At 41.3% G+C, this 24,913-nt stretch overlaps 1 protein-coding gene and 1 long non-coding RNA gene across 2 annotated transcripts; one reads left to right on the forward strand and one right to left on the reverse strand.

Moving 5' to 3' along the window:
- Positions 1-1,039: 1,039 nt before the first annotated feature.
- Positions 1,040-12,961, reverse strand: CNOT11 (CCR4-NOT transcription complex subunit 11; the record flags this gene model as incomplete). Its single annotated transcript, XM_083854981.1, has 7 exons — positions 1,040-1,393; positions 4,013-4,109; positions 5,325-5,527; positions 6,265-6,467; positions 7,015-7,167; positions 11,204-11,368; positions 12,556-12,961. The coding sequence occupies 7 exons, from the start codon at positions 12,959-12,961 to the stop codon at positions 1,196-1,198; spliced, it is 1,425 nt and encodes a 474-aa protein (XP_083711107.1). The 3' UTR covers positions 1,040-1,195.
- LOC310906017 lies at positions 12,588-24,117 on the forward strand. Its single transcript, XR_014589327.1, has 4 exons — positions 12,588-12,679; positions 17,825-17,902; positions 20,115-20,204; positions 23,082-24,117. It is a non-coding gene; the product is annotated as an uncharacterized lncRNA (long non-coding RNA).
- The last annotated feature ends 796 nt before the right edge of the window (positions 24,118-24,913 follow it).

The following is a 24,913-nucleotide window of genomic DNA, read 5'->3' on the forward strand; positions in this document are numbered from 1 at the left end:
AGAATTGGTACAGACCTTAAATAAGTGTTACTTTAGTTGACCTGATAAATTTTAACTGGAAAGCTGCACAAGGTCTAACCCCTCATGACTACAGGACTTTTCACTGAAAGATTATACTAAATGAGACAAGAGATTGATGGGATTTTCAATCCAAGCACTTTCACATCTTAAATTACTTGGAAAGAAAAAGCTAGAAGACTGTCTTTACTTTGCATTATTGATCTTCTATTTCCTAAAAATCTGAGAAGCAGGTGCAGATTTAAAACAGCTTTTATTTAGCAAGCAGCATTAAATTAGAAGTTGTTAACTTTCCAAGTTACTTTCCTTTTCAGTCTCAGAGCTTAAATATAACAGCAGCTGTTCTATTATCAGCTTAAAATTACAGTTTAGCAGACTCCATCTCCAGTTTCCCAAATACCTGGCATCTAACATGAAAGCTACTATGCCTCTGTACTCTAGAAGGAAGAGGCTGTTTAACTCTGGAAGATAGATAGCAACTGCCCATGCAAATTCAGAAGCGAAGGGAGTGGTTTTTTGATTTTTATGAAAGAAATGTGACTCTCTGTGCTCAGTGAAACATTTTTACAAGCATGTAAGGTGTGGTATTTCAACTGCCATTGGCATGATTCTGAAAATACTCAGCAGTCTTGATAGGAGAGAATATTGCTCTGAGCCTACAGCACCCAACTTCATTTCTGCCTTGTGCAGATAAGCCTTTAGCTGTTTCTAGACATCAAGACAGACTTTCCCTTACCCAAACCAGAATACATTGTTAGTTCTATCCAGCTCCTAGACGGTCTTGCCTAATTAACAAAAGGTAAAACAAGGAACTTACCTTGATAGAAGTTGACTTTATATACAAACAATTTTGGACCCAAAGACAGCAAGTGCCAGGTTAATACTTAAATTTGAATGGTAAGTATCATTTATATTCTCTCTGGAAGTAGAGCCTGAATTTCAGGCTATACATATGACATACACATTTTAACCATAGTGAAAAATAGTGTAAGGCCTAGCACATTTCACAAATTCAAACGTGTATCAGAAAAAGCCTTATTTATTGTTCAAATGCATAAAATGCTATTTATAATGTAATTAACATAATACATAATTAATCCAGGGATTTAAGTTTAAAATGTACAATTAATTGATACAGAACACTAGCAAAAGGGTATTTTTGCCACTGACAGTCACTTTATTTTGATGTTTTTGTTTCTGATGGATTTTCCCCAGTGTCTAGTGTCTTCAGCAATCTGAAAAGGCCAGCTGCTTCTCGTATCCGACTGAACTCAATGCAGAATGCTTGCACTTCTATAAACAAGTCCTGTACATTGATAATTTTGTTTCTGATTAACGACTGAAGAAAGACACAAACAAGACGGACCAGGCGGTTCTGAAACATAAGAGAGATGACTTAAGAATCCACATAAATGTTTGCTGTCAAGTCATTTAAAGGACTCTTGGCCCTCAGCAGTACAAGTGAGGTGTTTCAGGAGCAGTTCAGCTTCAGCAGTTATTGTGTTCCCAAGCTTTGTACATGCTGCCCCTTCTCTTCCATTTCCCATACTACTAACTATATTTTAAAAATTGACTGCTTTATAGTTCTTGTACTTCTGGATGCAGGAGCCTTCTCAGGATTAATCCCATGCCCAAATGAAGCACCGGATCTACCCATCCACTGTACTTAATTTATTCTGTAATCTCTGAATAAATGCAGAGAAGAGATAATAGCTGAAGATGATGTCAACATTTGAATCTTGCTTAGTCTTATTTTCTACAATAACACCATAAAGATAATTGAACTATTTCACATCTCAAAATTTCTTATCACCACATCATCAAGGAACTACAGATAGGAAGTGATTCAACCAAACTGATTCCAAACTTCCTTCATGGAATGTGCTCTGTTGCTGAATCAGCAGATAACCCTTTTGCTCTGTATTAGAAGGAAAAACAACTCCAGGGACACCTAATCCAAGAACTCCTGGCTCATTTCCTGCCTGATCCAGTGAAAAGACAGAACCTTAGAAGTGTTCCTCTCTCTTAAGAGCTACTTAGGCAACACCTGGAAGAGCACGACAGGAATTGGAAGGGAAAGCTTAGGAACTGGCACTTAAAATTTTTTATAGATAGATCCAGTCACCAATCATCTGTTAAACACAGAGCATATTCTTCCCCAAGGACAAAACCAGGTTTTTATCATTAAAGTGCTCTCATACTTCACTTTGTGAAAAAAAGTTGAACCCAAACCTTTCTCTAAAAGCAATTATGTATGTGAATGATGTTTATCAGACAGAATTGAGGAATGTGGCAGATTAAGTGTCCAAAGCATTTCAGATTATTTGACACTGAAAATAAGATATCAGCTCTTTTTTCAAGAACTGAGCTTACTACTGCAAAATTTGCTACTTATAATGAGAGAATTCAGAGACAGAACAACTTATTTCCTTCACTGTGATCAAAAGGCATCACATGCTTTCTCTGCAACACAAATTAGTTACACAAGTAATTTTAATAATTCAGGAACATGAAACTCGGCAAAAGAACAAATGCAAGATTACTGGCTGACTCCCAGTCTCTGAGGATCATTTCCAATAGTAATTTTGTACCATGCTTTTCTAACAAAACATCTTGTGTCTCAGCTGCTGTGAGGCCCATAACACATTAAAAAATGTTAGATCACAAGCTCTGTATGCTGCTTAGTGATCAGTGTATGTTCCTTGATCCTCAGAGCTCTTTTTTGTCCCCTGTGTGCCTGAAGCACAGCTGCTATGTGCTCTCAGCAGCCCCTCTGAGCACACTGTCCCACTCTGGGCATATTCTCAGTTGCAGCCTAGGTCTGCTGCTATTTTCCTACTCCACTACCGAGTGTAATAGGCAGAACTACTCAGCAGGTCACAGACCAAGTCACCCATGTGTGTCTCGCAGAACCACAGAGAAGCATCAGCAGCCACCAAAAGACAACACATGGTCAGTCATCTGAAAGGGACTGAGAACACGATGGGGGGATTGCTGCTATCTAAAATCACATTGCGACCCTATCCCTGTGCGCTGCACACAACTTTCATTTCTGTAGCTCAAGGATGCACTAGAGCTGGAGAAGGCACAAAAAAAGCATAAAGGGAAAGGAACAACAGTTGTCTTGCTGTAAGAGACTAAAGACACTTCAGTCCTTCAGCATCAAGAGGAAAAAGCTAAGGCAGGACTTGGGATTCAAAAAGCCTTGGAGAAACTGAACACTGGGCTGTTTTTCACCAATGATGTACCCAAGAAAAGTTCTACTGGGCACCTGGTGAAACTAACAGATCAGTTTAGGAGAGAAGGAAATACCTTCATAGCATGTAGACAACCTTGAATGCCAGAAGTGTGTAAACCTCCTCAGGGAAACCTGTTTCCCCTGACCCTCCTCAGTCCAGGGATCCTTGGAGTGGCTACAACTTCCTCAGTACCAGCATGCAAGTATGACAGGCTTGAGAAGCAGAGAGTGTGGTGTTAGAAAGACAACACGTTTTTAGGTCTGAGGAGATCTCCAAGCTGTTATCAGTCATGACTGAAGGGTGAGACTTCCCTCTGAGTTTTGTAACATCACCTCAGAGGTCTGGAAGTGATTGGCACACTTGTATAGAAGAGAAACTTGAAGCTTAAGACTAAGCAGAATGCAAACTAATTCTGGGGGTGAAGAAAAAGCTCATGGGGTGACTGATAAACTTTTTGAATGTAAGAACTCCAGTCACATAAAACTGGAAGAAGTTTTCAAAGGAAGGAGTTTATGATGCATACAGAAAAACAGGGAACAGTGATTACCTGTAAAGTCTTATTTAAAAAGGGAAGAACTGTCTGTTAAACTCCATAAAGAATTGCATAGTGTGTTAGGAAAAAAAGAGTGGCTTTGAAATAAAAAAGCAGTAAAACAGAATAACTTAATGCTATCCGCCTTATTAAAGTTATAGCATATATTTCACAGAGCAATATATGGGATACTTTTTTCTAACCAATTTATTGAAGCACTCACCTGCATATATTTGTCTTTAATCTGTTCACAGGTGGAGATACAATTGGAGATATAAAGGTGAATAAATTCAGGTGGGAGATCAACTGCAGTAGTAAGCCTGTTCAAATAAAATACATTCAGTGGTTTATGAAGCCATAAGTCTAGTGTTTCTGTAGCAAAACAAATCCCATCAGATACACCCATGAGTATATTTCCAGTTCTGTCTATAGAAAACTGATTTTGACAGCTTCCAGACATATTTGTAGTCATTTAAATTTCTTAATTAACAGTACGACTTTTTTAAACTCTGACAGTATAGAAGCTAAGTTAGATTCATTTCTAGTACACCTGACATTTGAGTTGCCACTGCTTCTTCAACCAAAAGAGCAACACAACTCTCTTAAGATAACAACATGCACTAAATGGAGAACTGCCACAAGGTTACAACAGAACCTGACCAAAGTAACTCAAATCAGTCCCTTCTCAAGTAGCGAAAGGGGGACAATAGGGAAAAAGGTGAAGGTTTTAGTTTCAGGCGCAGTTTCAATTTTTTTGTCTTATTTCCCTTATCAGTGTCTCCCTGTTTGCACTGACAGTCACTTTGCTGTTTGATCAAAGTTGTTCCTGTGGTAGCTATGCTGTGGGAGAACCAGCATGCCTGACTGGTGGTGTAGCTCTCCTGGACACAGGTAAAAGCTCTTCTCTTACCACTCTTTCTCCATGTTGCAATCATTAGCCCCACTTCAGGGCAGTAACTGGTGTCAGTCTCCGTACTGCTCCAGTACAGAGGCATTTATTTCAGAAATTTTTCTTCAATCAGAAAATATTTAAGGTGCAATTCAACTCTGCTTCAAAGGGACTGCTGATAGAAGCTTGTTTGGTAGTTCATGTTCAGTAATTGCCAAGAAATGGAAGAAAGTAAGTGGGAGAAATGTATTTCTGTAAATTTGTGGGAATTAGCTGTCTGAAAATTTTTCCCATTTAAGAGGCTAACATTTTATTAAGAAAATGGGTTGTACCTATGTGCAGAAATTATTCTCAATGAAAACAGGACACAAACATACAGCAGAGCAGCTGTTCAACAACAGCACCTTTTGTTCACTTAAGCTGCATCAAGAATGCAAGTTGCAAGTAAGCAGATTAGCCATGTGGCCTTAACTGTTTGTGGAGGATTCTCACAATAACTGCCCTTTGTCCCACTGTAGTCTTCTATCTCCCACACAGACATGCCTCGAGAAGGATCAAAATGAACATTTCCAGATAATCCTAATAAAACAAAACTGCTCATTTTACATACTCAATGAAACCTCATTTGATTTGAGACTATACTCACCGATTTACAACTTCCATTGAATGTAAGGACATGTCCATGTTGACCAAGACAGAAAAATACTCTGTTATTTGACTAGACTGCATTAGTTTCAGCAGCATTTCTATAGCTACTAAAGGATTGTTTTCAACCAGGTCTGGCAATTTGGCAGGAGTGAGACCAATATGGTAAACAAGCTTGGGGTCCTTTTCCAGTTCTCCAAGGAGCTGTGAAGAAAAAAAAATCTTCAGTTGATTTTTCCTCAACTATTCATGCTACTGCTTGAAAAAACTGCTATAACACATCTAAGATGCAGAAGAACGATAGCCCTTTAGATTTACGCTTCTCTATTGAAAAGCACTGGAGGGCTACTTTAAGATTTTTATGTACAGGCAACTGTGTCCATAAAACCTTTACTAATGCATTTATGAGTCTTTCATCAGTGGGTGGGAAAGAAGAGAGTTAAAAAAATTCCACATGAAAAGTTTCAGCCTCCTTTACTTTCCTGCCCAGTAGAAGGAAATCTCAATTTCAAGTTCACTTGGCAGAAAGAGGAGTGCAAATAAAGCTTATTTTATAGTGCCAGCATAATGATTATGAAAAAAGCCCACTGAAATCAGGCATAATACTATCAAATTGAGGGGAAAAAATGTTGTTGGTATTTCTGAAGTAACTATTTAGCAAAAACTTTCACAGAAGCATGAGCAACTTAGTTATACAAAGATTTTTCCATGCAGAAGAATGTCAGTGCCACTCCTGATCAACTGTAATTACATCCAGTCAATGGTATGAACATTATCTTCTTTATTCAGACAAACCCAAGTCAAAATTCTTGGATTTTTACAATTTAAAAGTTTTCTGAATCCGAACACAGATCAGTTAAAAGTGCTCAAAGTTTTCTAAAACACATGAGTCAATAGCCTAGCAGAAAATCATTTTAGACAGGAAAGTCTAGAATCCTTACCTGTGTTTGCTGTGGCGAAGTCAAAGGACTTTTAAAAGCTTTTGCCATGATTCTTTTTATCTCAACTCCAGTGCTGTTCTTAACACACATTGACTTATCCCACTGAATTGTGTGATCTGGTTCAATTGGATTTAGCCATGCCAATTCATCCTCACATATATGGAGTGGAGGCGGTGGTCGAATAAACTCTGGTCGAAAATGACCTAAAATGGCAACAATGTGAAATGTTTTCTTGAGCTTTGGGTATTCAGTTCTGTATCAGTAAAAAGCAGAAGATGCCTCAAAAGCCCCTATTTCTTTAAGCTATTGTAACACTGAGAACAGCATCACAATCCTACTTGCCTCCCAGAAAAACATTTCTGGTTTTTAATGATAGTGTTACATCCACCTGTTTTTCCTCTTGATTCAGATGACTGTGTTACTGATCCTGTGGTCTTTTTCCCTTCCACAGTAGCTGCTTCCCTGGGAGGTGTTACCAGCCAATGCAGATCCCAGTGCAGGGACCAGTATCTGTTGTTCAACAGATGACACAGGGAAGGGCTTGAAGACAGACTCCAGATTTCTAGAAGTCTGTAAATGTGAACACTAGAATCTGATCTAGAGACAGCCTGATGCAGTTTCACACTTTCATTCACCTTAATCTCCATTTCATGCATTGATAATACTTCTGAATTCCATTACATTTTATCTGAAGTATAACAACACAGCATGCCATGAGTTACAGAAACAAAGAGGTGAAAATGCACATACTTTCTATAGGAGGCTTTGGACCACTCACTAATGCTTCTGTGATCTGGGAAGCAACAGAGCTGTCAAAACCGGAGTTGGAAGAATCTGGGTCAGGATCACTGAGAATGCTGGGGAAGCTGGCCTTGCTCTGTGTTGGCAGCTCGGACTGACGTTCTGAAAGGAGAATATTAAACCATAACATTGGAACAGAGATGCCTGGAATACTAAAAGTAGTGAGGAACAAGCAGCTTTAGAAAAGAACTGGCTTTAAAAAAACCCAACAAAACCAACAGATAATGTCAACATGAAATTTAGTACAGGCAGGCAGTCAGCAGTCTGAGTGCCAGCTGACAGGCAAGGGACACAGGGCAGGAAGTAAGGATAAAGAAGAAATAGATGTTAATCTGAAATATAGTCTTGGCCTTAGAAAAGGCAGGTAAGTGATATAAACTACATCTAAAAGCAAGCACATTAGTAGGTTCCCATGCTATTCCTCAAAGAGTTCACCTGCTGTATCTAGTTTTGTAATCACTTCTCAGAGAAGGAAAGTGAAAGATCTACACTGATCCATTTATAGACAATAATGGTCATACTAGACCTGAAGTCAGCTATTCAAATTTACCCAACACATTTCTGTGGCATTGCCTGAGCTCCCTGTAAGTTGGCTGTCAAGCCATAATCAGTGCTTTAGTGGAAAATAATGGAGTTTTAATGGTTACCTGATTCTACAGACATCATCATTAAAGCAAACTTGAAAGGAGCTAAAACTGTCCCTTTAGAGGCCAAATTACAGAACATAAACAAGTCACAGAAAAGTAACATTAAGGTTAGCATATATCTAGCTGAAGACTTGAAGATATTGGTCAAAAAGGAAAATATGGGCCTCACTGCTTGCATTATCAAATTTTTATGTGCCCTTCTGTCAATAATCTATTGCTCTTCTGTATCTGGAGACTTAATGGCTGATAGTCTATGTTCTCTACTATTTTGAGAGAGCCCGTTTTTCATTGCTTTGGCAAAGAAAACTCCAAAGGACAAAAAGCAGAAAAATCCCTACTACAGAATACCACTTAACATTCCTCTCCCCACCCTGTTAACAGAGAACACTAAGCAATCTGAAGTCCAAAACTGCTGGTACCACACAAGAAATCCCTTTAAAAAGTTCCAGATGAAATTAAACATCACTCCATTTCCTGGCTAATTGAGTGAGTGCTGTCATATTTTGTGTACCCTAAGACTTCTAAGCAAAGTGTGCTTGCTCCTTTTTGTGCAATCGTGTTGACCCTTCCCAGCTGCCCACACACACACATTTTATATGGCTCCAAACAAATCTGCAAGAGATTGCAGATCTCTCCCCAAAACTCTGAGTGATAAGAGGAATCATGAGAACAAAGTTGTTAATTTTTTTTTGCTTTCTGTCCTACTTTATCCAACTATTTCAGATAATGCAAACATTTGCAAATATGCTCACTGAAGCAGCACAGCAGGATATATTTTTCTATTAAAAGCAACAACTACCATACTTTTCAGTTACTTTAAAAAAAAGTTTAAAGACAAAGTCCAGATGAGCTGGTTTATAAAATATATCTTCTACTTAAGCAACTATTTCAAACTTCATCTCATAAGTGCTTTCATTCAGCCAGAAGGTTTGATTTAACAAATGAAGTACAGGAGTGGGGGAGAAACTCTGGGTGTCCTTTTTCTATCTTTTCATTTATAGTCTAGAACTTAAATCCATCAGTCAGTAAGTCACAGATTTGTTTGTAACCTCATAATCTGAAATTACTAGTGATGTTGGGTAAGATGATTAGTGATATTTCACTTCACTGATTACCCCTCAGTTATATGCATTGAAGCTCAGAAGTTCAACCTCACTGCCTCAAGAATAAGGGCTGAATCAACAGTTTCAGGTAAGCAGAAGTAAGAATTACAACACAGTGATTTAACAGAAACTAATATAGCATCTTCAACTAAGACATTTAAATTTTGCAAAACTAAGCTGAAAACAAATCCTTAGTTTCTTATTACCAGTAAAAATAAAATAATAAGCTTCATAAAGGAACCTTTGATTCTTAAATACAGTGTATTAAATGCTTTACTTTCATACAGGTAAATTACTTCCTCATCAAATTAGGGTTAGCAGACAAACACTGAGGAACACTTTGCCAGGAGACCCATCCCTGCAACTAGGAGAAAATTACTTTCTTTGATAAGGTGGCATGGCATATGAATAAAAACATATTGTAGGGCAGTACCAACGTTTGAATTAGCTCTCTATAGACCAAAGGGAGTAGAGAACACAACAAGTGTTACTACTCATGCCCACAATGCTGGATTCCAGCATTCTACTTTTTTTTTTTTTGGGGGGGGGGGGAGGGGGGGGTGAGAGTGGTAAACCTTAAAAACATTGCATCTTAGTGTCATCATCCTGCATATTGAATCATTAGGAGAAACATACTGAAGACTAGTGAAAAAATCATAGACTTTCCAAAACACAACAAACAGAAGAAGCATCATGATTTTAAAACAAATAAAAGATTTATCTTCTAAGAAAGTGATTAGAAAGCAGTTATTCTGGGAACGTAAGCAAGCGGTCTGAGAAAGACAGCACAGAGCTTTTTCAAATGCAGCTGCTTTTGTTACATAACTGCTACAACTGCTTGTAAACAATTGTGCACTTTTACTGGATTATGTAAACAATGATATAAATCTTATACAAGCACCATTAATGACTTTGTATTCTACTTTCAGCCATCCTTATCTTCTGTTTTAAAATACAGTATGTGGCCTAGAGCACACATTCACCCAACCACAGTTTTGAGGTTGCCTAGAGAAGCTGTGGATCCCCATCCCTGGAAATGTCCAAGTACCGGTTGGATGGTCGGACCAGGTTGCTCAAAGCCTGGTCTATTGGAAAGTGTTCATGCCCACAGTGGGTGAAGGTGAAGTACATGATTTTTACAGTCTTTTCCAACCCAAACCACTCTGTGATTCAGTGACTTAATTTTTTATGAGAACAAACTATTCAGAAGGCAAGCACAGTACCAAAGGGAAAACAAATAAAAAACCCTTGAGGTTTCTTACGGCATTGCATATGCCTTGCACTAAAACAACAAGTTAGCTGAGGCTTCACTCAATTTGAATCCGCTAAGGTATTCTACAAAATACAGACAGGATGAACACAAGAAGGACCAGAAAACTTTGTCTCACCCACAATGGCATGCTAGGGTGTTCAGTTTGCATTTTCAAACGATCCCAGTCTGGAAATAGCAGCTAAGGAGGACTCCACAAGACATCTGTAGACTGTGAACAAGGGACAGCATTCCGCAGCTTTACCAGCCAATGTCAGAGTCCACAGAAAAAAAATGACAACACCAAGATACAACTGCAGGACACAGAAAGTCTAAATGGTGCCTGACCTCAGAGCAATAAATTACACTGTACAGACAGAGAACTGGGATGGTCAGTTTTCAAGCAAGCAGGTCTACTGGCACACACTTATGGAAGAAGAAATTTTTTTTGTATTTAAACTGGTTCCTTGTTCCCAACAATATATAATATTTCATATTAGCTCCAGATACGACATGAACAATCATGTTCCTCCTCCTGGTTCTCCAGCCAAAGGATAAGCATCACATTGCTTTTCTTTTCAACCTAGTAAAACTGGATCACTTTCCAACTCTTGAGCTAAAACTGCAAGGTCCAACTTTGCAATAAACTGAAGACACAATTGTAATAGTCAATTTTCCAGGTATAGCTGAAGTACTAGTATGTAATAATAGCATGACAGTTACGCTTGTTCTCTCATGAAAGAAATACTGTAAAGGGTGAAAAGGGATGGAAATACAGAAACCTCCCCATACAAATAACTAAAACAAAGCAAACAAACAAAAAGAACCTACCAAAAACATCCCCCCTAAAAAACCCTACATAGCTTTAGATTAAAATCTTCCTATACTTACAAAATATTCTTGTATTTAAGGCAATTACATACATGCTTAAAAACCTACTTGTTAAGGAGGATAAAAGAGTTAGGTTGTAATCTCTGCCTGAAGTTTCTCTAAGTGCTTGAACAAAAGCTTGAAGACCTTAAAGCATTGATCAAAGTTCTTCACGTTCAGGACAGACAAGTGTTTCTCAGGTGACCCAAAGTCACGTTCCAGTGAGAACTTCCACTCCTAACAGCACCACAGCCACAAACCTTCCTTACCTGCTAATGCCAGCTGCAGCCCACTGATGTCCACTGACTGGGCCATGTTCCCCACATCCATGGCAGCAATCTGCCGAGGAGTCTTCTTGAACAGCTCTCTAGGAGGGGCCAACATCAGTTGTGAAAGAAAGAATTTTTCTGGAGGAGTTATGGGAGGTAAGAAGCCTGTGGAGATACAACGAAAAACAAACCATGTTAATGTACAAACATTAACAGCTTCCATGCTCTTAGTGTATTACAAGCAAAACTAAGACAAACTGATCTGTCATTTATGGCAAGGTAGGTGCAGCTGGAGAGTCTGTGTGACACATACAAAACTGGTTTAATACAAAATACAGTGCTATGGGATCAGTATTACACATCATCACATGCAACAGCTGATGCTAAGTCACTCATGGTAGTTCATTCACACAATTTCCAATCCAGATAAAAAGTGAGCTATTTAGTATGACCTAACATTGCAGCTCACAGAATCAAAGAATGGCCTGGATTGGAAAGGACCTTAAAGGCTATCAAGTTCCCACCCCTTGCTATGGGCAGGGCCACCTGTCCCTAGATCAGGTTGCTCCGAGCTCCATCCAGCCTGGCCTTGAATACTTGCAGGGATGGGGCATCCACAGCTTCTCTGGGCAACCTGTTCAGTGCTCCAGCCCTCTCGCCAACCTGGCAGCCCTCTCTGTAGTCTCTCCAACAGGTTATTTTTTTTAGAAACTTACTTACTCAACACCGGTAATCATATTTACTGAAGAGGAAAGAATTGTTTCACTCTCATGTATTTCTCTCTAACAATTTTGTTCCGCAGCCTCCTATCACCTCCAGCTTTTTGTGACAGCTTTCTCCTAAAAAGTTCCGTGTTATCACTGAACCAATTAGGTTGGAAAAGACTTCTGAGATCATCGAGTCTGACCTATGACTACCACCATGTCAACTACACCAGGGCACGTCCAGTCTTTCCTTAGGAAACACCTCCAGGGACGGTGACTGCACCACCTCCCTGGACAGCTCATTCAATGTCTAATCACCCTTTCTGTGAAGAACTCCCTAATCCAACCTAAACCTCCCGTGGCTCAGCTTTACACTATGTCCTCTTGTCCTGTCGCTGGTTGCATGGGAGAAGAGGCCGACCCCCACCTGGCTACAGCCTCCTTTCAGGTAGAGAGCGAAAAGGTCCCCCGAGCCTCCTCCTCTCCAGGCTAAACAGCCCCAGCCCCCTCGGGCAGCTGTAGAGAGCTATCAGGTCCAAGCGGCTATGAGGTCCAAGCCCAGGGACGCTGGCCGCGCAGGATTCCCACCGCTTTCTGCAGGAGGGCTCCTCCCCCGCTGGCCCCGCTCCCCGCCGCGCCGGGACACACCTGAGAGCGGGGTGCGCTCCGCCTCGTCGCCGCCGCGCTCGGGCGCGGGGTTGAGGAGGTGGGCGAAGACGGCGGCGAAGGGGTTGGCGGCGAGGGGCTCGGTGCGGTACATCTCCCAGAGCAGGTAGAGCGCGGTGAGGCGCTGCGCGGGGCTGGGCAGCAGGTCGGGCTGCTGCAGCAGCAGGACGAGCACGGAGCCCAGCCGGAAGTGCTCGGCCTTCCCGAAGTAGTGGTGGAAGGCGCTGGAGAGCCCCTCGAAGGTGCTGCCGCCCGCCTCCTCCGACACGATGCTCAGCAGGCTCGACAGCTCCTTCGGCGACAGGCTCATCCTGCCGCCCGCCGCCGCCTCGCCGCCCTCCGCTGCCCCCTGCGTGCCGGGCGCCGGGCTGCCCCCGCCCCCGGGCATCCGACCGCCACCGCCGCCGCTCCGGGCCCGGCGCTCCCCGCCGGCCGCGCTTTACGGCGCTGCCGCGAAAGGCGCCGGGCGTTCCGGCCCGGGATGCGAGGCGGCGCGCGCGCGGCCGGCCGGGCCGCGATTGGTCCGGGCCGCCCGGCGGGGGCCGGCCATTGGTCCGGGCCCGGCAGCGCGCGCTCCTGCGGGGGCCGGCAGGGGGCGCCCGGCAGCGCGCGGCGCCAGCTGTGTCGTCCCCGTGCCGGGAGCGCGATGGCGGCGGGGCCGCCCCAGAGCCGGGGTCTTCCCGACCGGGGCTGCTCCCAGAGCGGGGCTGCTCCCGGCCCGCAGCCGCGCCCCAGCCCTGCCTCCCGCTCCCTGCCGGGCTGTGCCTCCGGGGGCTTTCTCCTGGCCGAGGAACACCTCGTGGCCGTGCCGTTTAACGGCGGGGTAGTTACACCATGGATTGGGTCCATTGAAGGGTCTGGAGCACAAGTCCTAATGAGGAGCAGCTGAGGGTGTTGGGGTTTTTGAACTTGGAGAAAAGGAAGCTCAGCGGGGATCTTTACACACTCTATAACCACCTGAAAGGAGGTTGTAGCCGGGTGAGGGTCAGGGCTTCTCCCAGGTAACCAGCGACTGGACAAGAGGACTCAGCCTCAAGATGCACCAGGGGAGGTTTAGGTTGGACGTTAGGGATTTCTTCACAAAAAGGGTGATTAGAACTAGAATGGGCTGCCCAGGGAGGTGTCAGAGTCGCCATCCCTGGAGGTGTTTAAGGAAAGACTGGATGTGGCCCTTGGTGCCCCACCATAGCTGACAAGGTGGTGTGCAGTCACAGGTTGGACTCGACAATCTCGGAAATCCTTTCCAATCTAATTGATTCTGTGATTCTGAAGGGCTGGTGTTCATCCAAATCTTCCATGGTCCCGTGCAGTTGAGAATATCCACTTTGCTGGTGGGGCTCTCAGAGGAGATAGAAGGTGGTGAGCAGCAGTAACCTGTGTCTGGGAGTCAGGGATTGAAGCACATCCCTGTTAAGTGTAATGATCTGTTTCACTGGCTGATCCTGTGGAAGTACATCTCATGGGACAGCAAGTCACTTCAGGCTTAACCTGAAGAAGTGCTGAGGTCGTGACCTGGAGGAAGGTCTTTCTGTGGAAGGAGAGGAGAGGAGAGGAGAGGAGAGGAGAGGAGAGGAGAGGACCTTAGGGAGTCGAGAGCATGCACTGATTCTTCTAGTAGTCATACTCCTCCCAAGGCACCCAGCCCTAAAGATCTTGGCTTTCCAGATAGTTGTACCAGTGTAAGAGATGGGATTCAGTTTCTAAAGTAATATAAATTGAAGGCTTGTGTTCTGCATATAGACCAAGTAATGGAGGTGTGTTCCCTGTTTCACATTTCTGATGGGAAAGGAACCCAGATCCCAGAGATGTAAAGGATTCACATACATATAGAGATGTTAAAAAATGATGGGTCTGTGAGGAAAAGAAGGTCTACAGCCAGGCAAGGCAAGATCTGAAAGCCTTGTTGATAGAGCAGTTCCCGGCGGACTGGATCACAGTGAGAAGTCTGCTTGCAACAAAAACTGCTAGAAGAGTAAAGCAGATGGAAGAGGATGCCAGTAAGCTCCCTGACATAGCCAATGCATTCAAGGAAACAAAACATTATTTGGAAGTTTAGGCCAGTTTAGAGTTTATTAAAAACTGAAACGAGGACTTTAAATTTTTAGGAAGAAGATGAAAGCATTGCAAAGAGCTGAGGAAGTAAACTATGTATGTGTGTGATAGAGCTAGATAGAAAACTTGGGAAAGCACAGGCCTCAGCCCAACCAGCAGGTTTTCTGCTTCTGGCGTACTGACAAAAGTTGTATTTGTTCATTTTTGGCATGAAGTTTATGGTTAGAAATGATCGCATCTATATTTGTGCCTTAAAGTGAGAGATGGCTTGCTGGGTGGATTACCACCTAAGCAAAGCTTTGATGCTTTTGTCCAGGTGGTCTTTTTTTGTACAGCCTGCTTCTAATAACAAACTCTGCTGAAGATAGCAGAGCAAAAAAAGGAAACATTTTTAGAAAGAGAAAGCTGCTTCTTCTTTTCCTATAGATTTCAGAATTGTAATTCACTCTTTGATATTGTGCTTACTGGAATAATGGATGCAGAACTGCAGAAATGGTCTTCAGAGAAATAGTTTCCCTGATGACTGAGATAGCCAAAAACTTATATTACTCATATGTGCTCACTTATGCAGCCATATAAAAGCATTCTATGCAAATTAAAGGGTTTCATCAGAGCAGGAAAGCTAACAGTTTAAAAGATAGAATACTTAATAGGAAGTGGGATGGGTACAAGCATCAGTTAACAAAGGGAATTTTGAAATCACAAAGATTTTAAAACAGATTACCATTTCAGGGTAGGAAAAACCTTTATCTAAAAAAAAGATGAGGGTAAAATGCTCTTGGGACAGGAAGTGTAGTAGACAAAATAGTGTTTCTGTGACTGCACAGGGCACTATATTTTGTGTACACATGCATGTGTTGGACATTCTTGGGCTCAAAACTTGTGTAATGAAAAAGCAAGAGTGTGTGGTACTAGTACAGACTCAAATAAAATGAGTTTTGGCCAGATCTGAAATGGATCACATTACACTTGGGGAGGAAGGTTGGGGCCCCAGCTACTTTGGTGGGCTGGGGGGTCAATTCTGCAGGAGATGCCACAGTGCAGCACAGTTTAATGATATAAAAGTCTCTAGGAGCAGGCTGAGCATATTCAATTTCTTTTAGATGGCCCTTGGAATAGCTATAAAATGGTCAATGCAAGCATAAAATACACCTGTCATTTTTTATGTTCAACTTTAAGGAAGAACCTCAGTAAAAATCATGCTTTGAGTTCCTAAAGAGGGATAAAGAGATTAGGGCTATACTTAAATTTCTGACTCTCAGCCCCCTTGTGTAACCCTGTTCTGTTGGCTGAAAAATGCTAATACATATTAGCACAGACACAGAGATTGAAGAATAAAAGTGACACAGGCAATCTAGTTTGGCAGGTTACCCTTTGCAAATACAAATAAACCTTTACAAAATGATCTGACTGTTAGAATGCAATTGATTTAGTATTTAAAAGAACATCAGCTTTTGATGAATTGTAATGGTTACCGGAAAATTAGATCCACAACCAAAGGAGAGCAGTCAGATTTGATTTCCTGAGCTAAGGGCAAGGCTGTACAATTTAACTGTAGAAGTTGTCTTCCCTTCTTTCCTTCTTAAAATTGATTATATTATTATTTGCTATTGTGTTTTAGATGACGCATAAGAAACACAAACTGCATTGCAGGTACTATAAAAAATATTCCTAATGAAGGATAGATAGAAGAAGGCAATATTTGAAAGGAGCAATAAAAGTATTAAAGAAGTATCCAGACAGTATTTTAGTTTCTTCTAGCAAAGAGTCTGAGTATTCAGGGAATAACTCCCAACAGCCTATCTTTTATCCCCACAGTTCATTTGGGAAGGACACAGTAGGAAGGAATTTAATCACACCTTAAAGTCAAAGGGTGAATTAAAGTGCTTCCAGATTGTTCTGTTTATTCTATGAGAATTCTCTCTTGTACACAAATTCCTTTCCATAGTAGTTAAAGTGACCTATCCTATCTACAGTGTATTTTAAATAGCAGCATATCAGAGAAAGGAAGGAGAAGATGCATTTTGTATACATCTCTTCATGTGTATCTTTCTAGCAACAGTTGAACATTTTCTTCCTAGTTCATCTTTTCAATTCAAAATACAAGACAGGACCACCAATACAGAAAGAGATTTTGTTATTCCTGGAGTAATCAACAATATTGGCATGTTAACAATGCCTAAAAGTCTTCCTGAGTAACTGTATGAGAACACATCTTCACTTGTTAGTCAGCTCTCTAAGCTGCCAAGGCATCTTGGATACAGCTTGAAAAGCACTTAAGAAACACCAAAAATATCATTGCATGAATGGCTTCATAAGTGCTGAATACTGAGTAGGTTAGAAATAAACATGGTCATTGCTGAATTCTTTAAATACTGTAAATTTTAGTGATGTCTCTGCATTTTAAGCCACACATGATCACGCCTGTAAATTAATGTTACTCCACTCTCTTGATTCCTTGAGTGTTAGATGCTCCCAGAAGAGACAGAGCTTTGGCCCAATTAGATTTATGGTGAAACTCCAACAGGGACATATTGGCACATAAAAGCAGCATACGATATGGCTATTTGCATATGTGTCTTTGGATAGACTCTTCTACTAACAAGGAGAACCTTGATCACTCAGAAACACTTTTTCCTCCAAAAATCATTTGAGGCAAAATAATATTCTCATTTGTCCTATTTTTCTTGCTCTTATTTTCAGAAATGATCTTTTTTAAAAAAAATCCATTTGTAATTTTAAAATATCTAAGCATATGTTCTGTGTAGAAATATTCAATCTGTGCATTGCTCGGGAACTCTTCACTGTGAACTTTAATTTGAGCACTCAGCATTTTTAATTTGAGCTATGCAATTGCACATCTGATACAAATGGAACTATTTCCGTTCCCTGGCTCCATGGCTTGATTTATGCTTTATGGTTCTGTTTTCATCCAAAATCAATTTCAGTACAATCTTTACCTATGCAGATAAAATTGCAGGAGGAAGTGCTTTATGTTTAAGCTACAAATTTGAAATCCACCTTCTGAAAGAATATTCAATAATTTTGAGATGATTAGAAAGCTCTTGTCCAGGAAGTGGGAGATTCAGGTTTTCTTCATCTCCCTATAGGGATTTAAACTCCAGCCCAGACTATGGCTATTAGGAGTAGAGGGGAGTGTTTATCTCCTTTGACTGAAGTTATTTGGCTTTGTTTACAGGCATTAAAGATTCACCACAAGAGGAAGGGAGAAAAAGCAGGATCTGATGGATTTAATGAGAGGATGACATTCAGGATGGTGAGTGGTCTGTGTTGTAGTCCTGCTCCAGGAACAAGGCAAATGTGCACAAAAGCAATCGGGTGTAAAAGCATAAAATACATTTGTGAAGGGACTAGAAATCTGTTGTCCCTCTTGCCCACCTAAATTGCCAGCCACTAGGAGAGTCACTTCTTCCCAGTCTTTCCCTTTAGAATGAAAATTCAGAAATTTAGTAAGGAATCTCTCTTAGTCTCATACATGTACTTTCACATGGTAATGTACTTCCAGTGGCACAGCTTCACACATTTGTCTGTATCCTGAGTTCTGTGTCATTCATTTCCTCATGTTCACATATGTTTCTAACACCCAGTGAGCTTTTTCGAGGGCTTTCTATCCCAGTGCCTACAAAGTTTCTCTTTTGCCTGGCTCTTTATTTTCTTTTAAGTATGTTGCACATCCTCAGTGTCTTGTTATTCATCCCATCTCCTGGTTTATGCTGAAAGCTTTTAAATACGTTTAATGATCCATAACAGCAATATAATGAGCCTAATAGCATGCTATTGATTTTCATTTGAAACACTGACATTTGAACATTTCAGTAGCCTTTTAACAGTGGGTATATTTAATGTGATTCAAAGACAAGGCAAATGCAACACAATATGTCTCTACTAAAAAAAGTCACGTTCTCTATTTCCTGACCTTCTTTCCCTCTCTCCTGCAATCTTTTTGGCAATCATCCACATTGGAAGTATATAATTTTCAGTGTTTTAAAAAAAGTAATAATACTACTAATAATTTTATTTTCTCATACCATAATACTTGGTATGAGAAAATAAAAGGGAAAACCACAAAATTGCAGTATCCAGACACAGCTTTGCTTATCTCTTCTGATCACAGTGAAGATATTAATGATCCACATCCAGTGAATGCTGCCAGAGAATGCATTGCTTTAGCTCTGGAGTGACCTGCCCAAGGATGCCCTCTAGACAGTTCTCACGCTCACTTGGTGAACTAAGAAACACAAAAAGAAAAATGCCATCAGCAAACATACACATCAGCATAAGATAGCAGCTCCCTTTTGATGAAAGGCTCAGTAGTTAAATCATATGAAGAGCTTTGTTTACAAGAGAGGTTTCTGAGAACTCAACAAGCAAGATATGAAGCAGCCATACACTGTCCTGACCAGCCTGTGTTTCACATAAAACTAACAGCAGCATTGTTGGCTGTACTAACTATATGTTTTCCTAGTGTTATATATAAATACTTTTGTTTTCCATTATGGTGACATGCTTTTTCCTGACTGTGTTGATCAAAAATTAATACAGGTCAAGTTTACATCATTGCACCTTACCCTTCCATCTTTTCACATCATCGTTCATATTCTTTGCCTGTCATCTGCACAGCACCATAAATGTGCATGACGCTGTCAAGATTTTAGGAAATACAGCTTCTGCTCTGTGGGTTGATTGAAAGTAAGGTAATACATAAAAAAAGAGAAAAAAGCAGAGGACCAGGGAAACAAGGAAGGCCTATGCTTTTGTGAGGTCTTCAGTTTGCTTGCTTTCTCAATGTATAGCTTTTAGTTTGTAGCCACATCAAATAAGAGGATCATCTGACAAGTCATGACTCAGACCTCATTGCAATTGCATATAATTAGACAGGGGTTTGCTATCAAACTTTAAAAAAATCAGCTGCTTTCATTATCATTTTGTTCAGATGTTTTTTCAATCCTGTGGTTTACTTTCAAGAGGATGATGCAAGTAAGATCAAGAGCAAAGTTTCTGAGAATATGTAAGTGATTTTGGAGTCTGAGATGCTTTTTGAATTACTAATAATTCCCAGAATGCATCTTAGACTTAAATTATGATACGTAATTTTCAGAGGTTACCTAAAAACTCAAGACTGTTTATCAAATGACGTACCTAAGACAGGCATATGCATGTTTTGTTGTAAGTTAAGCTCTATTTCTGCAATAACAGGGACACTTCTAACTACAAAAAGTAGTGTACCTTGAATAGGTGGTGATATTAGTAAGTAACTCTGCTAAAAGCAGTAGAGCAGGGCATGGATATTAAACCAGTCAGAGAAGAAATCTCTTATGCATATAGTTGAAAACAGAAGAAATTACTGTTACCTTTTATTTAAGACAGGCCACACGAACAGTGTCCAGAAGAAACTAATTCTCTTGGCTGATGGTGAAGGGATTGTAGCATGCTGACCTCAGACATCTCATTTTTGATCTCTAATTTAGGAGATCAGTCCCATCCCCTAGAGAAACAAGATCAAGTTTGACACAAAATTGAGGTTTAACTCCTGGACAGAGCCCCAGTCATACCTGCAGGCAAGATACTTGCTCCTTTTCTAATCTTCCAATGGTGTGCTGCGTCCCTTTTCCCTAGATTGTGCTGGTCTTTCATGTTTTAAACTTAAATTCTCCAAAATGAGGACTGCCTTTAGTGATAGTCCTCAGCACAGCAATTTCTGGGACTGTGCAGTATCCCTGTAATGGAAATTCTGGCATGTCTCAGGAAGAAGGGGCTTCCACGCATAGGCAGTTGAAGCAAAAAATAACGGGTAGTGCAATATGAAGGGGGTTGTACAATACAACAGCTTCTTTCTGCCCACCTGCCCTGGGAGAAGTTCCCTGTGGCTCTTGCTTGTTGGCACTTGTGTCTTGCAACAATCAGAAGTTTCTAGAGAATGTGGAACTACTTTGTTCCCTGTCTATTAAACATGACTATAAAAGCCCAAGTCCCCGGTGCAGCCAGTTCAGTGAAACTGAAAGGTAGTAAATTCAAATCTCATAAACAAAAAGCATTTTATATACAGCAGGCGTATAAAGAATTTACTACTACAGACTGTCAGAGAGGCCATGGTTGTACGGAGGTCTATGACATTTTCAAAGATAACAAAATATCTAGACTAAATTCAGGAAAGGAGAAATTTAGAAGGTACATAAATGCTTCTTCATCTTACACAATCTCTTAAAGATGGATGAGACCTTTTTGGGGATTATTTTCTCTGTTGTAACTTGTCTTGGTCACCATCAGACAGGAATTTCTAGACCATAAATCTGAACAAATGTAGCCATTTCCGTGTTGCTCTCTTACACAAGAGAGTCTGCTGACCATAAAGTGCACCAAGGATTTGATCTAAAGCACATCATCCATCACTGATGCAGTAAAACTGCATTCATCCTGTGGGGCTCTGAAAAATTGTCCAGTGGGCAGTTGGTTTGCAGGGCAGACATGTACTCTTGGGTAATGTGGCAATAGTGTACAAGGCACTGCATTCACTGCTCCACTCTCATATGCCTAAAAGAATCCCAAATTGTGCAATTCACGTACCTCCTGCTCTTCCTTTTAATTCTTTGCTCGAAATCCAGTGCAAACTTCCTCTCTCATCCTGACTATTTATAAGTATACATAGAAACAAATGTTTTGTAAAGATGTAAGAGACATTCTTCTTTATTCCCAGGGGCAAATAAAACCTTTTATTTTTAGCCGAGTTTCCTAAGGAAATGAGACTGATGCAATCACATTGTCTATTTGTCTGTCTATCAAATTGGCCCCCTTCCCCCCTTTCCTCCTCCCATCAACTTCTCACCATTAATTTCTTCCAGTCAGATCTGAAAGAAAAACAAAATTCTTCAAAACTGTTAAATGCACATGAGTTTTATGAAAATCAGTAGGTGGGCCAGAGGAGAGATCTTATCAGTTCCCTCATGGGAGAAGTCAGTTCTGGCTGAATTCAGTAGGTGGGCAGCAAAGGGCTGTCACCTTAGGCATAGCTGTAACACCAGGGGACATGATGCCCATTGTCCCCTGAAGATGGGGGAACAGGAGTCACTGGGGTGGGAGTTCAGAGGTACTCCTGGAGAGGCTCTCCTGGGTGCTTGGCAATATTTCAGGTGTGGGGAGAGAGAGATGATGACAAAGGGGAAGGGAAGGAATGGGGTTGTGGGACTTGTCGGATGCATAGGGCACACTTTAGGGTTTTCTTTATACCCCAGAGGGACGGAATGTTAAGGTCGTGTTCTGGGGAGCTTCTCAGTGTTGGCTCAAGAAACAGAGTGAAAAAGAAATGCAAAGCCAGTGCTAGAGAAGGGGGCACAAAAAGCAGTTTTGGTTTTCAGACAGCTTCTCCAACTCAGTCTGACATCTACTAATGCCTTTCTAACATGTTTACTGTGATGTTTGGGATTTTATTTTTTTTTTTAATGGAGAAATTGGTTACATCATTTAAGAGACTAAGCTTCCATAAGTTCCTCCCTATTCACTAATATGCTGGTCAGCAGATAACATTTAAACAAAGAGTGGACATTCTTAATTGATGCCCTCACAGAAGGTGTGAAGGTGCAGAGTGCTGTTAACACAAATGACCTAGAGCATCCAAACAAGTTTGAAGGCTGAGCAATTTTGCCTTCAGCAACTGAAACCATTTTGCAAATATTTAATATAAAATTAAACCTACTTTTCCTATCAGGTGATCTGTCCTCAGCATATAACTTTACATGCCAGGACAGAAGAAGACAGTGAGGTGGGTCAAATAAAGTAATAATGGGTAGAAACTTTCTATTTGTAAATAACCTGTCAGAAATAACCTGAGCCCCTTCTCCAAAGGGGAAACCCTAGATTTCTTCAGGATCCTTGCTTCATGCTCTATGCATCCCATGCTTGTGCCCATAAATGTTTCCCTGTGATCAGCCACCATCTGCAGATCTATGTCCCTGAATGCCAGTTGTTCCTGCATTTCTTGCAGAGATCACATCAAGGACAGACATATGCCATCAGTGTAGGTGGAAAAGTGCACTCTCCCTCAGCCAGCTACTATTTCACATGTATTAGCTACTGGAGCCTGTGGTTTGGCATCAGCACAAACTTCTTCTTATCACAGAATTAGAAGTTGTCTAATCAACACAAAAATGGTTACCTAAGCCTGGCACAGCCACCTCGTGGTTAGCAGTGGTGACCCATTTGTGCACCGGGTCTCATCCCTTGAGTATTACAGCAGTTTTGGGTCAAAACAAGGTCTTCAGAGGGCTTCAAGTGGGCAGAGTTTCCTATGCAATAACTCTGTAGCTGCTGCTTATCACCCCTACTCTAGATCTTGATGCAGTTTCACAACCCTGCAGCACCAGAGACCTCAACTGGCAAGGGCTGAGGTAAACAACAGCTGTCAACATTCAGCAACATAAGCAGTATAATTTATTTTCCAGGACCCATCCCTGTCAAGTAAGGGTTAAAAAAGACCACTGCCGAAATGCCCTTCATGGTCAGAGCCTTCTGTGTGCGTCCTTCTGAAATAACATCACAGTCCAAAACAGGAACAGCTCTTTCAATGGTGCAGGATCCATGCCTGGGCAGCAGCTGGAGAGGACCGGAGAGAAAAAGCTGAATCAGAAGTATTTTATTTTTAGTAGTTTAATAATGGACTAAAAACGTCTGTGAGCTGGAGTTGAGGAAAAACAAACATGTCTTTCCACAGCACATGGTGAAATATTTCCTTAGGTATTTCATGCTGGTGATACTTTTGAAGTCCTAGCCACTCTCCCAGAACTCCTTGTGTGGACTTGCATCTAGAATTGTGAATCAAATGTGTGCTTTTGGGCCAGTTAGGTTTGTCTGGATATCCACACCCCCATATGTAAGCCAGGGTGAATCTTACAGCAAGAAATCAGCAGAAATATAACTTGGCAGCACTCCAAATGTGTGGCAGAACTGAAAGCAAAGCATCAAGTTTCCCAAGTCTCAGGGCTGCTTTGCAGTGAGAAAAGGACAAAGCAACAACACTGTTACCTTGATTTCAGTTTCTCCATTCGCTCACTGGTTTCACCTTGTAGGTATACAGAGTACCTGTATGGATGTACACATTCCTGTATTTTGTAGGTATGGTTTTCATCTTTAGAAGATGACATGCCCTAGCAGGCTCCTCAGTTTACAACATCCTTCATCTGGCCAGAAGCAGTTGCTGCAGCTTCCACAGGCCATGCCAGGTCAGAGTAAACTCTATGTCCCATTGGCACAAGGCAGATGGACTGAGAGCTACTGTAAGACAGTCTGATAGCAGGGCAGTACTTTAGAAAATGCTGTTTTGTTGAGGTCCTGAGTCTTGTTGCTAGACAATGTAGACACACTTCTGATACAAGCCACTGTGTCCTTCAGAAGACTTAATCTGCACCATGAATGGAGCGACTCTCATATTCCTACCAAGGTGAGCATAACCTTGCAAAAAAGAGCACGGAGAAATGTCAATAGTGTGTTTATATAAATGGTTTCAACTGGAAAAATTCAGTTTGCTCAGTGTGGTTTATTTATGATCTGAACATCGAGAGCATTTCAAATGTCTACTTGATCAACAAAAGAAGAAACTGCTCTGTATTTACACAGTCTTGTACTGACCTCCCCTTTCTCAGTAACTCTTAAACCTGTGGCTATTTTCAACCAAAGGAGAGAGGGATAGAGGCCTGGAAGAGATGGAGCTGTACAGTCTGCATTAGCTGGAGACCCGGTGGAGGGGAAGGGCTCTGCCATGGAGTCTGCCCTCATTTTGGCTGTCTGCTCTCTCAACTCTAACCAATTTTCCTCCTCTCACTTCTTGGCCATTTTGCAGCTGTGTCAGACCAGCTGGCCCCAGCAGGGAGGCTTTGGGAGAGAGTCTGAACCACATTGGGAGGAGCGGAAACAGAAAGCATTGCAGGAAGAGGGGCTGAAGATGTAAAGGCAACATGGGGACACAGAGAGAGGATAGAGGGAGACTATTACAGTAAGAGAGGGGCAGGAGATCAGAAGCTGTTACAAGTTTTGTTGGTTTTGGTGACTGCTAAATCCTCCTCTTTGACGTGTGAGAGGGAATGTAAAGGTGCAAGACAACAGGAATTAATAAATAAACAGTAGTAATCAGTGTTTTTAATTTCCAAGGGGTTTATAAGCATTAATGAACGTTCATGAGCTGTAGGACAGGTATCTAAGCTGTATTCCATTTTCACAGATAAGGAGATGAAAGCTCTGGCTCAAGTCCAAAGTTTTCAAAAGCAGAAACTACTTTTAA

This window comes from Zosterops lateralis, assembly GCF_965231275.1.
Source record: "Zosterops lateralis genome assembly, chromosome: 2".
NCBI classification, from domain to species: Eukaryota; Metazoa; Chordata; class Aves; order Passeriformes; family Zosteropidae; genus Zosterops; species Zosterops lateralis.